General features: G+C 32.0%; 1 protein-coding gene across 1 annotated transcript; it reads right to left on the reverse strand.

Moving 5' to 3' along the window:
- Positions 1-2,218: 2,218 nt before the first annotated feature.
- On the reverse strand, positions 2,219-15,004 carry LOC146527173 (tetratricopeptide repeat protein 39B-like). Its single transcript, XM_085206139.1, has 14 exons — positions 14,790-15,004; positions 11,455-11,525; positions 9,961-9,995; positions 9,146-9,247; positions 8,384-8,567; positions 8,063-8,220; positions 7,381-7,546; positions 7,074-7,235; positions 6,467-6,630; positions 5,849-6,010; positions 4,810-4,996; positions 4,016-4,209; positions 3,700-3,819; positions 2,219-2,923 (listed from the first exon to the last, which is right to left on the reverse strand). The coding sequence occupies exons 3-14, from the start codon at positions 9,981-9,983 to the stop codon at positions 2,722-2,724; spliced, it is 1,824 nt and encodes a 607-aa protein (XP_085062265.1). The 5' UTR covers positions 9,984-9,995; positions 11,455-11,525; positions 14,790-15,004; the 3' UTR covers positions 2,219-2,721.
- Positions 15,005-15,874: the final 870 nt, after the last annotated feature.

Consider the following 15,874-nt stretch of genomic DNA (forward strand, 5'->3'; position numbering starts at 1 on the left):
AGTGGCAACAAAAAATTTTTTCAATGTGACATAACTTATGCTATGCTTACAAGATTGCTGAAGCTTGGCAAGCGACCACAAGCTCCAATTCTTCCCAAACACTTGAATGCCATTTACAGTCTTACGTTACAGAAAATTATCTCAACTCTTGTCTTACACTTCACCCTAGTTTAAATTTTAAAAATATTTTTAAATAATATATTTTCCGCCGAAAGTTTAACATTAGTATAAAAAGGCATGATAGAAGTAACATATACGTAGATATCACTGTGTTAAATATTAAAATAAATTAATATACAAAGTGATTTTATCTTGACCACTATAAATTAAACCACAGTTTTAACTACTCTATAAAAGCTTAATACAAAAAACGAAAGAGATTTTGCCAAAAATAAAAGGGTTTTTTTTAACTAAATAAATAATAAAATTGTCGTTGTAAAATAAAATGCCGTTTGTTAAGAATAACGTAAACGCCTTATTCACCAAATTAGTTTATTATAAAAAATAGATAATTGCATAAAATAGAGCGAGAGATATTCCTTTTTCGTTCGGGTATGTTTTTTGTGAATGAAATATGACAAATCAGCCAGGTTTAGTCAATACAAAAACACAAAAACACAAACACACAAATATACAGTACGGATAAAAATCATGAAATGAAAATTATAATAATACGTTTAATCGTTAATATTTTTAGGCACAGGTTTAAAATATTTTACCCTACTATGCTCCTCCCGTAAAAGGAGCGCAATCTCTTCCACCCGGCATACATATTTGAACGTAAATAGACTTTGAGTATTTATTTATGTAAGAATATAATATACTTACAATTTTTTTCTAATATTTTAGTTTATATACCAGCCTTTGGCAAAATGCTCGGCAAACTTCGACAAACGTAACATAAAAAAACGTAACATTCAAGTCGAGTACTGCCCTCTATGAGTTTCTTATTTTGTAGAAAAACTGTTTTAATATATAGCAAATACTTATCTAAATTTCTTCTAACGCCATCTATTGTGAATTAACAAACTGTGGAGGCGATATATTTAAGACATGGAAAGATTAACAAAACGTTTGTGCTTTGTAAGAAACTCATCTAAATTGGGTACAGATGGCGCTTTCTTTTATTTCAATTAACAATATATGTATATTATTATTTTTATTCTCTTCATAACTGAAATTTTCTTCATAACAGTAATTGAAAATATTCACATTAATGTGATACGTGCATACTTAAGTAAGAATTACGCTCTTCGAAAAGCGAGTCATGTGGCATAGGTGGCCTTTGTATTTTAAAGTTTGTAAAACGTGTACTTAATGAGTGATACACATATTTAATTCTAAAATAATAATATTTCAATTTATAAACTCTTAACAATAATTTAACTATAAAAAAGTCATAATTTCATTATCAGTTTATAAATCCAAAATTAAGGACAAACAACTTAATGATTTTTTATTATATTATATGGTCGATCCGCTGTTTTGAACAACTGAACTTTAATAGTGGGGTTTCAGCAGTAAGAACGCTGTCTTTAAACTTATATAATATTTAACTTATATAGATATAGGCACTTATTAAACTTCTAATTATGCATACTCAAAGAAATATTTTTAATTTTCCGACTTGATTTGATAAAGCTATGCTATGATATTTTTTGTTACTTAATAAAAAACACGATCCACGATGGAAAGTTTTTCCGCAGCGACCCCTGCCAGCCCTTATGAGCTGCAGCGTTCCATACGCCACGTGGACCTCGAGAGAGCGCACCGAGTTAGTTGCTGTTCGTAAATATGACATGATGATGATGTTACTATTAACTTATGTAAGCAATAAGTATTGACAAGACAGATATTTGATTAAAAAAATAATATTTGTTTTTAAATAAAAAATAAATAAAAGTATAATATATTATAAGTACTTATGTATTAAATAAAACCATATTTACTATCATATTATTAATTTTTATTAATATTAATTAAGTCATATTTACTTATTAAAAAGGAAATTTCAAATTCATACGCTTATATTTAAGAATATTTACATATATTTTATCATTGCATTTCAGAATCCAACAATCAATCTAAGTATTCATTTTAATTTAAATTGTTTTACAATATCTTATTACTTATTATATTACACATATATAATATACAGTATGCATACACCAAACAGTATTTATTAAATAAATCCATATTTACTATCAAATTATTAATTTTTATTAATATTAATTAGGTCATATTTACTTATTAAGAAAACATTTCAAATTCCTATGCTTATATTTAAGAATATTTACATATACTTTTTTATTATTGTATTTCAGAATCCAACAATCAATTTAAATTGTTTTACAATATCTTATTACCTATTATATCACACATATATAATATACCGTATGCATACACCAAACATTATATATGTTGTTTTATCATTTATTTATACTTCAAAGAAATTGTTGCTATTTTATAACTTATATCATATTATTTACAAATTCAGTAAACTAATAGTATTATACACATTGAAATACAGATAACCTTTTAATTAGGACAAGACATATATAGTAAATTTATAAAATTGTGAAATTCGTTAAGATTTGGTTTATTTGGTAAAAATATCATATAACGTTCAAGTCTCATCGCAGGATTGAAAGCTGAACAAAGGAAGAAGCGGGCCGCGTGCAGGGCAGCGCGGGTGAACCACCGCCTGCCTCGGCGCCGGCCTCACGAGCCCGGCGCGCCGGCCTCGCCCGCCCCGCTAGCCTCGCCCGCTCCGCCGGTCTCGCCCACACCGCCAGCCGCCGCCAGCACGCTCTCGCTGGACACCGCCACTGCGCCACTGCCCGGGAGACCTTGCACGATCTCTAGTTTCGCATGAATACGGAAATGGAGTCGTGATTCTAATAAATATCTGGAGTACTTTTTTCTGAAATAAATATTAAATAATGTTGAGTTATGCGTAACACATACGATGATGACGTGCATGCAGCATGATGAGCATGCATTAATAATATATAGATGCGGTAATAGTATTTTTTACAGTGTTAGATTGTGTTGATACGATTCTAAGTGCTCTGCCTACATTCTATGTGTAGCTAATTAGCTTGTGACAGATTCAGTTATTCGTATTCTATACTATAATAAAACAATACAAAAAAGTGATGATGAACTTTAAACAATATTTCAAACAAATCATTCAAGATGCTGTAAACAAGTAATTGAACACAAAATATATATGTATGTCTTTTTAAATTATTCATCTGTCTGTTAGTTCGTGCACATCTCCTTAACTACTGAAGGGATTTGAATCTTTTTTGTTCTAAAGGTATTAGGCCTGAGCAGGATTTAAGATAAGTGTATGTTTGATTTTGAAGACTGGCTCACTGATGTATAACCAAAGTGGTCCAGTTAAACTATAAAAAATAATTAAATGTGTTCCTTAACAAAAATTGCTAGATATGATGGGCATTTTGCATGAACATACAAAAATAACAGTCTAGCAAAAGTATAAGAAGCAATGAAATTCCGCCTTAGCAAAAGTTGTTCAGAATGGTAAACAATTTTAATTGACAAATATCAGAAGTCCACGCAAGCGGACATGTTAATAACGTATTAATGTCAAACTTATAAATAGTTTTTGATTGTTGTGTAATTTTACTAACTATAATTAGACTAAATATAAGTTATAACTGTAATAATTACCTCGCCTCATTTAGGAGTATAGCAGCTGTTCTCTGATCTCCTAATGCGTAATAGCACATGGCGATCTCTACTGAAGCGTACGGAAGAAGGTGTGTATTATCTTTTAAACGATCTTCTAGTCTGAAAAACAAGATACATTGAAAAGGAAATCTTTATAAGTCTTGAGATTCACATTTAAAAAAATAATAATAAGCTTTACGTATTATATGGCCATTGTACTTTTGGTTAAAAATTGTGGTGAAAGAATTTATTTAGTTTCCTCAAAAAAAAAACCAATAAAATGTCATGTGTGACAGTTATTAAATATTAAACTTACTGCATAAGATCTTCGAAGTCCCTAAGGCCTAAACGCGTTAAGGACATAGCCGCATAAAAGCTTCCACGAAGGAAGTACACTAGCGCCAAGTCGTCAAAATCATATTTACAATGAGAAGTGAGTCGCCACTTTGATTCCTTTGCAGACTTTGAATACATACTGTCTATTACTTCGTCATAGGTTAGTTCTAGAAGCTGTGGACAAGACACGACAAGTGAATGTTGTAAAAACAAAAAATAATTCATATACATACTCGTAGACAGACACCTGAACTAAGGGCCGCAAGTGGAATTACATTTAATAATCACTGCGAAATTAAAATTTCGTATGATTTTTTCAGTTGTTCATTTCAGTTCTCGGCTAAGGCGCACGTTTAAAATTGACAAGCACACTAAAATAATAGTTTATCTAATACGAAGGCGACGTAACAGACGTATGGAAACGTTTTTTCCATTGCATTGCTCCACATCAATATCGTCATTTTGTAGTAACCCCTGCGTGACCGCCGATCTGGCGGGAGTCCATCCTAAGCAAAACCCGTGAATTATTTGTCAGTGCGGACATACCCTTACTTGACACTGCATCACATATCACGATTCGCGCGGAAATAAACTGCATCACGTTCAATTTGCAACATTAGTTATGTGTTACAGAATATCGAAAAAAATCTAACAGTGAAATAGCGCTATGCGGACGGGCGCTAAGAGTAAAGAAATATCTTTAATAAGCAATAAGCATTTATTTATTGACCTGATATATTTTTAAAATAGAAAATTAATAATAAAAACATTTACCCTTAGTATATCACCAGCATATTTTGGCTCAATGGCCAGAGATGGAAACATATTCCACAAATAGAGTAGCTCGACCCCAGGGAGTATTAGGTACCCTCGTTTGGTCCAACGCTCACATCGCCGGACAACAAATTTTTCCATTGGCAGAGATCTTCCAAGTATCTTTTGACTATAACGCGATGCGTTCCTGTCATGTAGTGGACAAGTATATCGCGAAGTAAATAAAATGAAAAAGCAAAGAAAAAACACAAAAAACATACCATTGTGCAGTATTAACAATGAAATTATATTATATATTATATAAAGCTCAACATAATTATAAATAAGCAAGCACGGAATAGTAAAAATAAAAATATTCGTAATCTCATAAAATCAAATGATTCGTTATGAATATTTACGCTATAGAATATTCATATAAGAGCGATGTGAGCAAAGTTTTCAGCATACATTTTAAAAGAAAAAAAGTGCATGTAATATGTCTCCACCGGTCAATGCTGCGTGATTAAGGATAATTACTATTTATCAACAATTCTACTTACTCGTAGACTATTACTACGTACTAGTATGATAAATTGTATGGATATTTATAAGTTTGGCAATCCCTCATATAGCAGGATAGGTAAGTAGAGTGAACAAAGCGTTAAGACCCTCAATTCTCCATTTTCTGCCGAATCTTAAAGACATTGCACATTGAGAGGCGGAACTCAACGCCGCGCTTTGCTAAGTTACCAGAGTAAGAAAAAAAATTAAGTAAATCACTATTGCCAATGGGAATCGAACCCACAACCGTCACGTTAACAGTCACACGCTTGTACCACTACACCACGACGGCCTCACTTTTAATTTTTGCCACGTAAGTTTTTAACAATGCTCTTATTTTTTCCATGTTTTATTGTCTTTATAATACGACTACATTAAGACAGTAAAAGAAATTCCAAAGATGAAATGCAGAAAGAAAATCAATTATTTTATAATTATTAATATACAAATAGACAGAAGGTTAATAATTTGTAATAATAGATTTTTGGTGAAAACTTACTTTAAAAGATGAGCACAGCGATTGCGATCGTCGGGAGTGCTCAAGCCTCGAAGTTCCATTAGACATGCTGCTTCCGTATAGTCATAAATAGTTTTTGACCATTTACTGTGTTCACCTAGATAGTTGGCGTATTCCGATGCTGTCTTCCACTTTAACAGCATTCTGCGGAACGTTAGATATCGATCTAGATCAGTCATCTATATATACGAGTATTATACGAGTTCACACAAAATAAATTATGACATTAATGCCTCACTGTTTCTATTATCCTCTTAATTTTATGAATTTTCATTTTATAACTATATAATCGATTAATAAATTTCTTAAGATGTTACAGAACAGAATTTATTTTTTATGGAACATTTCATCCATATGTCGGGCGATTCCCACTCGCATGTAACAGGTTATATTGTAAACTAGATTTTTCGAAAGTGGTTTATGATGATGTGATGTGATGTTACATATATCCTGGGTTTGTCCTGCTTAAGAAAAAAATCATACTTTTAGAATATACGTAAAAATCTAGCAAACGTGGAAGGTTTCCAAGAGGCGCGGGTTCAAATCCCTTTCCTAAATGTGGAATAACACTTTTAAAATAAAAAATAAATGATAACTTACGCGTGCGCCCATATAAGTTCCCAGTAATTAAGGTGGTTCAACTGTGGCCACATATCAGTAATAGTTGTTGCCGTTTTGTAAGTGATGACGGACTCCTCTATCTTCCCTTTCAACATTTGCATTCGGGCTTTGAACATCATGAACCACACGCTACTTGGATATTGCTGAAAATAGGAGATTTTACTAAAATATATTTAAAAGCTTTTTTCATTTGTCCCCCAAAACAAATCAAATTAATTATTTTGTCTCTAAGCTACAAACGCTACCGTTATGTTCATAATTATTAATTTGTAATTATAATATTATTAAATTAATTATTAATTATTATTTATATGATGATAAAGTTTTTGCTTGGATCATTAGGTAACACTTTAGACCATGTTAGCAACAATTGTTGGGCTTGGGACTATAAACAAAGCATTCTGCACGTGAGAAAATATTTATACAAAAAAAACATAATTCGCACGTGAATTGTTACGATTCGAAAAAAAAAAATATTTTTTTTTTATAATACTTACTAATAAGTATATATTAAATTGAGATGAAAAATCAAGAATAGTAAGATACCATTTCCTCTCATAAATATGTAATAATATCTTATACATACCCGTAAGCCATTGGTGATAAGAATTTCAACTGCGGTAAAATCAGGTGGAATTGCTGCAAACTGGCCGATCACTAAGAAGTAGATCAGTAATGTCAATTGGCACAGTACGGAGCGAAGTCCGGGTGATGAAGCACCGACCATCAAGTCATATCTGCCTCTCTCCTACAAAGAATACATGTAATTATAATAATAATAATTTAAATCAGCAATTATAGTTGAGGTGAAATACTAACATTTTTATAACTAGTCTTGATTTATTAATTTTTTTGTGTCTTATTTATATTGTTAAATTATATAATTATTATACCTTATTAGCAGTGAAACCGACGAATTCCAATAAAGTTATAATTCTCGGCGGTAGCATTGCAATCATTATGTTGAAAGTTGCAAGTCCTAAACGAACACCGCTCTCAAAATGGGTTCGAGAATCCTCATTATCCCATCGTTTCTGCTCAAGTATTTTGGCACAGGTCCTAAGACATAGGTTATAATATGTAGAGTTTCATTACATTTTCTTTCTTACATTCATTCATTCATAATTAAAAACTACTCATAGTCACGAGTGGTGCTAGAATTTGCTTTTGTTCACGCGCAGAAGTTAGTACTGGTGCTAATTCTTAATAAGTATTTTATATTAAAGACATGATGAATGTATGTATGTGAGTATAGCGAAACATGGCGACCAGTTGAAGACCAATTACAAATCTATTTGATGGAAATTATTTTCATATTTGGTTCCTTTACGCTCCGTAATGATTCAGTGATGCAAGTTACATAATTACCTACATTTTCACACAGTACAAAGTTTTGCCTGTAGATTGAAAAATTAAAAAAAATAATAATTTCCAAATTAATTAATTATTAAAATTAATTTGTTTGAAATTTATGAAATTTCCTACCCATTTAGAAATTACAGAGGCTAATAATATTTTTAGAGTCTATTTTAGGAGGAACAACTTATTTTTTATAGTAGGATCAAGTTTCTGTACCTATAGCAATCAAATGATGACTTGACGCGCATGGACGCCCTCAGGAGTCCGCTAACTTCATCGCCGTCGAGAATTAGGAGACACGCTTGCAGCAGTAGAGCTTCTGAGTATATAAGCTCAGCATGGGCCTCCTCTTCAGTGTACAGGCCGTAGTTAGGCTGCACATTTGTTACCAAATCATAAATATGAAATCATATTTGACAGGCGAAAATATAAAAATAAATGAAAATGTTGCAAGCGTGCGACTGTAAGCGCGACAGGTCGTGGGTTCGATTTCAACTCGAACAGTCTAAAGCCTGAAGCTAAATAAAAAAAGCTTACCTTTCTTATGATGGCCCCGATAGACTGGACGAAATTGTAAGTTTTTCGTTGTTTCTCACATAATTCAAAAGTTTTGTTCAAGGCCCCTTGAGCTCGTTGCATTTGTGTCGGCTCGCGAGTCAACAGGGCTGGGATAAATTCGAAGATTGTCGCACCATGTGCGTGATACATTGACACATGTTTCCTGAATGGTAGGAATTTCTAAATATTAAAAAAAATATTAGATAGGTACTAATGGACCAACCAACCAAAAGGTAGATAAAGTTATTTATGCACTAGAATTATATTTACATATTAATTTGTAAAATTATAGTACACAGTTCACCAATTCTTAGAGCAATGACAAAGTATATGTAATCTTATATTGGAATAAGTAAGTTACGACATGGTAAAACACAATATTGCTACATATTTATGCCATTCTTCCTATTATTTATTGTAAATTAAATAACTAGACATCAAAAATCTTAAATTGTCTAAACTTACAATATTTTGCTTTATAGTAGGCCTGTCGTGTGTGATTTGTAAACGCGACTAGCTGTGGGTTCGATCCCCCTCGGGGAAATGAAATATTTATTTATATATATATTTCTATTTCTTTGCTCTGGTATCGATCGTTGAGTCACTCTTCACGCAAAGCCTCCAGAATTCGGCGGAAAGTGGGGAACGAAGTGTCTTAACATTAGTTTTCCTCTGCCTACCCTGCTGTGTGCGGGTGTTTTTGATGAATAATAAACATGTTATTAAAAAAAATTGACTTACCACGGTGTCATAATAGCCGCCGCTTCCGTGAGATCGTTATTGAAGAATCTAGTAATGGCGTGTTGGCAATGTTCTAACGCCTCATTTAAGCTTATAGGACCACTGGAAGGAATATAATCTTTAAACATTGAAATAAACATATAACTGCTTCAACAACCACCGGTATAGGGATGGTTAAATTAAAAACAATTTGCTAATTTTTTAAAAATATCGAGAAATACAAATACACTTTCATAATTAAACCTATGTTATTCAATGGAATATATTTATTCGCTTTAGTTCATAGAATAATAATATCTATACTAATATAATAAAGCGGAAGAGTTTGTTTGTTTGTTGGTTTGTTTGAACGCTAAGATCTCTGGATCTACTGGTCCGATTTACTTTGTTTTTGTTTTGTATGAAAGCTGCATTCTTCAGAAGTGCTATAGGCTATATAACATTACATTATACATATATACTAATATATTTTAAGATACTTTCTATACTTTGATATTCATCCTTATGAAAATAAATATAAAAGTCACTTTTAGCATTTTATCTAGATTGAAATTATATTTTACTGTATAACATTCTAATAAATAATTAAGGAGATGTCACTGACGTAGCCTTCGGGCTGCATAGTATGAGTATGACCGGCGTAGCCGCGTCCGGGTCCACTAGTATATAATAATTCTATGAACTAAAGAAGGCGAATCGTTCCTACATTACCTCAGCCTACCTTACTTGTAAGTGATCATTTTCGTTGTCATAAAAGATAATTTCGCGGGTAGTATATTTTAGTCGTAATATATTATATAAGACGTAATACTTACGTTGACTCATCAATTGCAGCCATTTTACAGTTGTCCTGCAACAAAGTACTTTGTTTATATATTGCCTACTGTGCTACAAGCGCTAAAACATATATAAATTAAAATTAATCTTTCTTAAAAGTATCATTCCGTTTTATATTAGTTCCACCTGTTTGTAGTTGAAATATAACACCAAGAAATATGATGATGTAGGTTCAGGTGTGATCATATAAGAATCTTCTGTGGGGATCTGCTATGGGATAGCCAGTCGGACAAATATATCATTTGAATATAACTATATATGTATTATATATTATGATATACAGGGTGGAAGAGGCAGCGCTTCTTTTATTGAAACTGCATATAGGGTAATATATTTCAAACCCATACCTAAGAAATTAATCAAGGTACCTCAACAGTTTGGACGTAGGAATTTTTTTTCATTTCACGATTTTTATCCATACCTGTATTTCGTGTGACGCACACATACGTGTGCGACGTTTCCGATTTGACAGGTAAGTGTGTGCGTGCCTATGTTATACTATACAAATGGTGTTTTATTTTAAAACGATAATTTTATTATTTATTTTGTTTGAAAAAATAACTTTTTCATTTTTGGGAATTATTTTTTTTCCGAATTATATTAGGCTTTTATAGAGTAGTTAAAACTGTGGTTTCATTTAAAGTGGTGCTGACAATTCCACCCTGTATAGATATATATATATACACAGTAGTATGTATTGAGTCCAGTTGTGGCGCAAGCCTCAACGGTTGGGTCTCACGTATGTGACAGTAAACCCGTCAGGTTGTGGGTTCGATTCCCACTCGAGGAAATTGAATATTTAATATTTTCATTTCCTGGCTCTGGTACCGAGGCAAAATGCCGCCAATCAACACGTAATCCCTTATGAATACTAGGTTTACAAGTTCCATTTGCCTACCCTCTATTTGCGAACGTAATCTAAAAAAAAGCAATTAATTGTATTATATAGATTTAAGATAATTAAGTATTAGATAAATATGATTTTTTCTGGAAATCATCGACCGTAGATCTGAGTATATGGTTTGAATTTCAACTCGATATCTGAAAGCGTGAACTATCTTTCTTTTCTTCTTAACGGTTTGGAACCTTAATGAGATCTTTTTTACAATCTTATAAACTATTCATTAAATTAAAATATTCAATTTTATTATCGCTTCAGCAAAAACGATAATTAAGTTATAATTTGATTGTTATACAAGAAGCAACACCAGAATTAATTATTACCGCTATTTATTATGTTAATTTTCGATGATTTAAAATAATATGCTTTAAGGTGAAGTATTGAATCTATTATAATTAGTTTTTATAATGAAAAAATAAGAAATAAGAATAAGTACTTAATTTTGATTGTGGCGGGAGAACTCGATAATAATATAATAATAAATTTTAATCGTTTTCTGATTGAATGAATATAGATCTATCCGTGTTTTACATTTACATTTTAGTAGCAAGCAAGCTACAGTTAAACTTACACTTACTGCTGCTGCTTCTTCTGTCGTCGGCACGAGCCCCGACCCGCCGGTGTGAGAATCAGTGACTCGTGCTTGAGGGACAAACAAAATATTGTAAATTTTACATCTTAGATTAAAAATATTATAAATAATATATGACGCAAGCAAGTCATTTCTGGGACCAGTCGGTGCGCAACTGCGCAGGGGCACAAGTGTGTGATTGTAATTGCGACAGGTTGTGCGTTCCATTCCCATTTGAGGAAATTAATTATTTAATATTTTCATTCCTTCGGTCTGGTGTCCATAGCGCGGCGTAGAGTTTCGTGACTCAACACGCAATTCCTCCAGAATTCGGCGGAAAATGGGAGCGGAGTGTTTTAACACCACCCTGATACATGCGGGATACAGCGTGAAGTTAAAAAAAATAGTAGTTTTAAAATTCAATATTTTTGCCTCGACACCAAAGCGGAGAAATGGAAATATAAAACGTAAATAACTTTAAATATATTTCAGTGCTCCGAGCGGGGATCGAACCCAAAACCGTCGCGTTACAGTCACACCCTTGTGCCACAGCGCCACCACAAGCTTCTGTTCTGTTGTTGTTTTGAAAATTTTGTACGAGCTTTAGTAAAGCCTAGTGTAAATGATGTGTATGAGTAGGCTCCTGTGTAATAGGGTGATTGTAATTAAGCGTGGCAGTTGTGAGTTCGGTTCCTAATTGGAAAAAATGTATTGTTTATTCGGCCACTAACGCGTTATGTTATCTCGAAAAATTAAGCTAAAATTAATTAAACTTTATGAAAATACTATTTTTTTATAAATAATAAATTTTAATAAAAACATTACGCATTTTTATTTAATTCATTGCGTTTTAAATAGACTACACTTGTTGAGAGTTTTTAGTAATGTACCGTTTATCGTAAGGTTTTAAACAAAAACTAAAATAATGAAATAGTGAAAGTGTCATGTATGTAATATAATATAAATTTCATGTTAAATTATTTCAATACTATTATAATTTTACACCATTGTTTTTTTCTTTCTTCGCATCGCTTAAAATACAAAAAAAACTTTTATCGGGTGTATATTTATTAGTGTTAATTTTTTAAGCATTTTACCATGATCTGATTGGAACACTCGCGGTAAATGACCTTTGACGTCATTAAAGATGCGCTTAAAATGGTGGGGTTAGTGCAGCTCAAACTTTTTCAATATTTAAAATTTCATTTCTAAAAATATTTTATATATATTTTGAAGCTTATTTATATTTTTTCCTATCTTATGATAAATGTTACACATCATTTACATTGCTTACATAAAGCAGTATAAAAAATAAATCGAAAAACCCACGCTGAGATAATTATTTAAGATGGCGCTTTGTAGTGCAAGACGAGAATGCGAAACAGGCGAAGCCTTCATGGCGGAGAAAGTGAGAAGTGCTTGGCCGCGTGTCCGGCCGCTTTCACTGTCATAATATTATCTTATATACTCGCAAATTTATATATATTTTTAAGTATGTGTTACTTCTGATGCGGATGAAATGGAAATATTTATGTTTATATATATCTATGAATATGTATGTATGTGAAACAATAAGTAGATATCGAATATTGCTTTTCTAATTTATATAAAGACAATTAAGCTCGAGCTATTAATAGATAATTAACAACACTTGTTTAGATAGTCTAGAAAGAAGCAAAGTACAAGATTTCAAGATGATGTTAATTAAAAAAAAAACTTATATATCCTATACTTATAGAAGAATAACATAAAAAATAAATAACTTAATAACAAAAGTTTCATAGTTATATATACATTATGATTATAAATAAATCTATGTGATAAAATCAAATCAAAGTTCATCACAATATTGTACTGTCTTTCAAATATTAAATATATAGTCGTGACAATCATCAAGGCCCACATACACAATAAGAAGAAAAAGAAGGCGAATGAGAAAAAGACAGGGTATTAAATATAGTGATTTGCCACGTAATTATACATGAAGGAGCTTAAACAAAGTATTTTTTTGTAGGTTTTTGGCGTCGGAACGTAAATCGCGATATTCGGTAAATATTATTTATAATTTTTATTTAGTTTACTAATATTAATTTAAGTTAGTTATATATATTTATTATTTTGTTTTATAATTTTAAATAGATATATATGTATAAATAAATGATATAATGTTTTATTCTGTCACCCGCAAATCCAATACCATTATAGATAATATTGATAAAGTCTCACATTATGATTCTAATAAGCCTTTTAATTCACACGAGTACGTGACTGTAACGCGACGGTTGTGGGTTCGATCCCCACTCGAGGAAGTGAAATATTTATTTCCATTCTTAGCTCTGATGTCGAGGCAAAGCGCGGCGTTTAGTTCTGCCACTCAACACGAGAAGTCTCCAGAATTCGGCACAAAATGGGGAACGATCGACAACTTATTTTATTTTGTTAACCAATGTTTCCATGTAAGTGGCCTACCTATGTCTTAATGTAGTAAGTTGGAATATATGCGGTAATTCTGGATGCTTATTTCACCGGGTAAATTGTGCTTCTTTTAAATATATTCCAATTTAGATGGAGAGGCATCTGTCAGGTAGTGAATAAATAGAGCACGCACCTAAAGCACCTTCCTATACATTACCTACTCTGTTATAAAACTACATATGGCACTTAATGATACTTTAATCTCGTTCACCCATTTAGAAATAATATGTAAAAAAGCGGTTAAAAAGAATGTAATTAATCTATCGCTACGATTCAGTTTTTGATCACATTATAATAGTTCTGTTGTTTGGAGATTCACATTAATACGTATATCGATCGCGTTTGCTTGTTTATGTTAGGTGCTAGCCGTTTGTAATCCAATTTATTATTGATAATTTAATTACCGATATATGTTTTAATATATAATGTGGAGATAGAGTAGCTAATAACAACAACAACAACATAAGTTAGATGTATTTTACAAATAAATATTTTAATCCACAGTTTAATTATTATAGAGTCAAAAAAACCACTCTTAAAAAATGTAGAGAAAGGTCAAAGGTCAACATCTTATTTAAAAATAAATTCTTGCGCTCTTGATAAAATAACATTATACTTACGTTGATAAAGAAACAATTTCATAGCAATTAAAATAAATCAGTAAATACACAATTAATTTATCACTTATATCAACTGAAGTAGAAGAAGAAATATAACGGGTCATCGTGTATCGAGATAAGGGAACACTAGGTCAAGTTTGTTTATTCGCACTATTTAATAAATATATTTAATTTGAAAATAATTAAAATATCGCAAAGCAGTGTAGGTAATTATTTAAAAACATGATGTTGTCCACACACCTACTGTTGAAGAAACACGACTTGAGGCTTGGCGATGTCGCGGATTAGTAGAATATAGAATGTACTCTCGGACTCTCGGAATGCAGATAAAGGCGGCCGGCGTCTGCGCTCCTTGGCGATAAAGAACATATGCTAAGGCTGGCGAGTGGCGAACTGGCGAGTAGTCTATTGACTCCTCGCCAGTTCGCCACTGAAGAGTGCTCCCACCAGGGCTTGATAACGATACCAAATCACATTTAAATTAACGTTAATTACCGGTAATTCCGTAGAGATACCTTAGGTATCGATACAATTTGGTAGCGATACTTGGTAACTTAACGGAATAATAACGTTATAATAAGGTTAATTTTGCGTTAAATCTTAACGTTAAATTTAGTGTTACTTCGAAAGTAGCAGTAAAAGTAGCGCGTATAAATCATCCTTTTATTTTATTACCTTTATGCGATGTTGCCGTTAAATTTTATTTCGCTACAATTGCTCATTTTGTTAAAAATAAAGATGGGGCGTACGTATTACGGGCTATACAAAAGACAAAAAAGTTTAACTCTACAATAAATATTTATTCATAAAAGTAATTTACGTTAATATTGAAAATAGTAAGCGAATTATCTTGATCTTTGATCGATCGATCAAATATTTATTTACGTTTATATTTCCATTTCTTCGCTCTGGTGTCGAGGCAAAGCGCGGCGTTGAGTTTTGCCACTCAATACACATTCCCTGCAGAATTCGCCAGAAAGTGGGGAACGGAGTGCCTTAACACTACGTTCCCTCTGCCTACCCTGCTGTGTGCAGCATACAACGTGAAGCTAAAAGAAAAAGAAACAAAGAAAGTTTCACAAAATATTTTTTATAATGATAATAATTTTATTAAAAGTGCCCATTTAAGTTTTGTAAAACCAACGATGTACCTATATTCACAAAAACTAATCAGACGAGAGCGATGGTAACAAAACTAGCTTATAACGATACCATTTTAACGATACTTAAAGATACCGTGGATTTCAAGTTAACGGTAAAAATATCTAAATATAAAGGTAAATACGGTAGCGCTATTTTTCAAGTATCGATACCCGGAGTAACCA

The sequence above is a fragment of the Heliconius melpomene genome, chromosome 21 (assembly GCF_056956725.1).
Source record: "Heliconius melpomene rosina isolate 202511_hmr_F chromosome 21, ASM5695672v1, whole genome shotgun sequence".
Taxonomy (NCBI): domain Eukaryota; kingdom Metazoa; phylum Arthropoda; class Insecta; order Lepidoptera; family Nymphalidae; genus Heliconius; species Heliconius melpomene.

What these genes read in the sequence shown, in the direction of transcription:
- LOC146527173 (XM_085206139.1), bottom strand. Translation starts at nt 9,983, where the DNA reads ATGGCTGCAATTGATGAGTCAAC. An exon ending in GCTGCAATTGATGAGTCAAC is followed by an intron (nt 9,248 to 9,960) that starts GTAAGTATTACG and finishes TATTCCTTCCAG; the next exon opens with TGGTCCTATAAGCTTAAATG. An exon ending in TTATCACCAATGGCTTACGG is followed by an intron (nt 6,631 to 7,073) that starts GTATGTATAAGA and finishes TCCTATTTTCAG; the next exon opens with CAATATCCAAGTAGCGTGTG.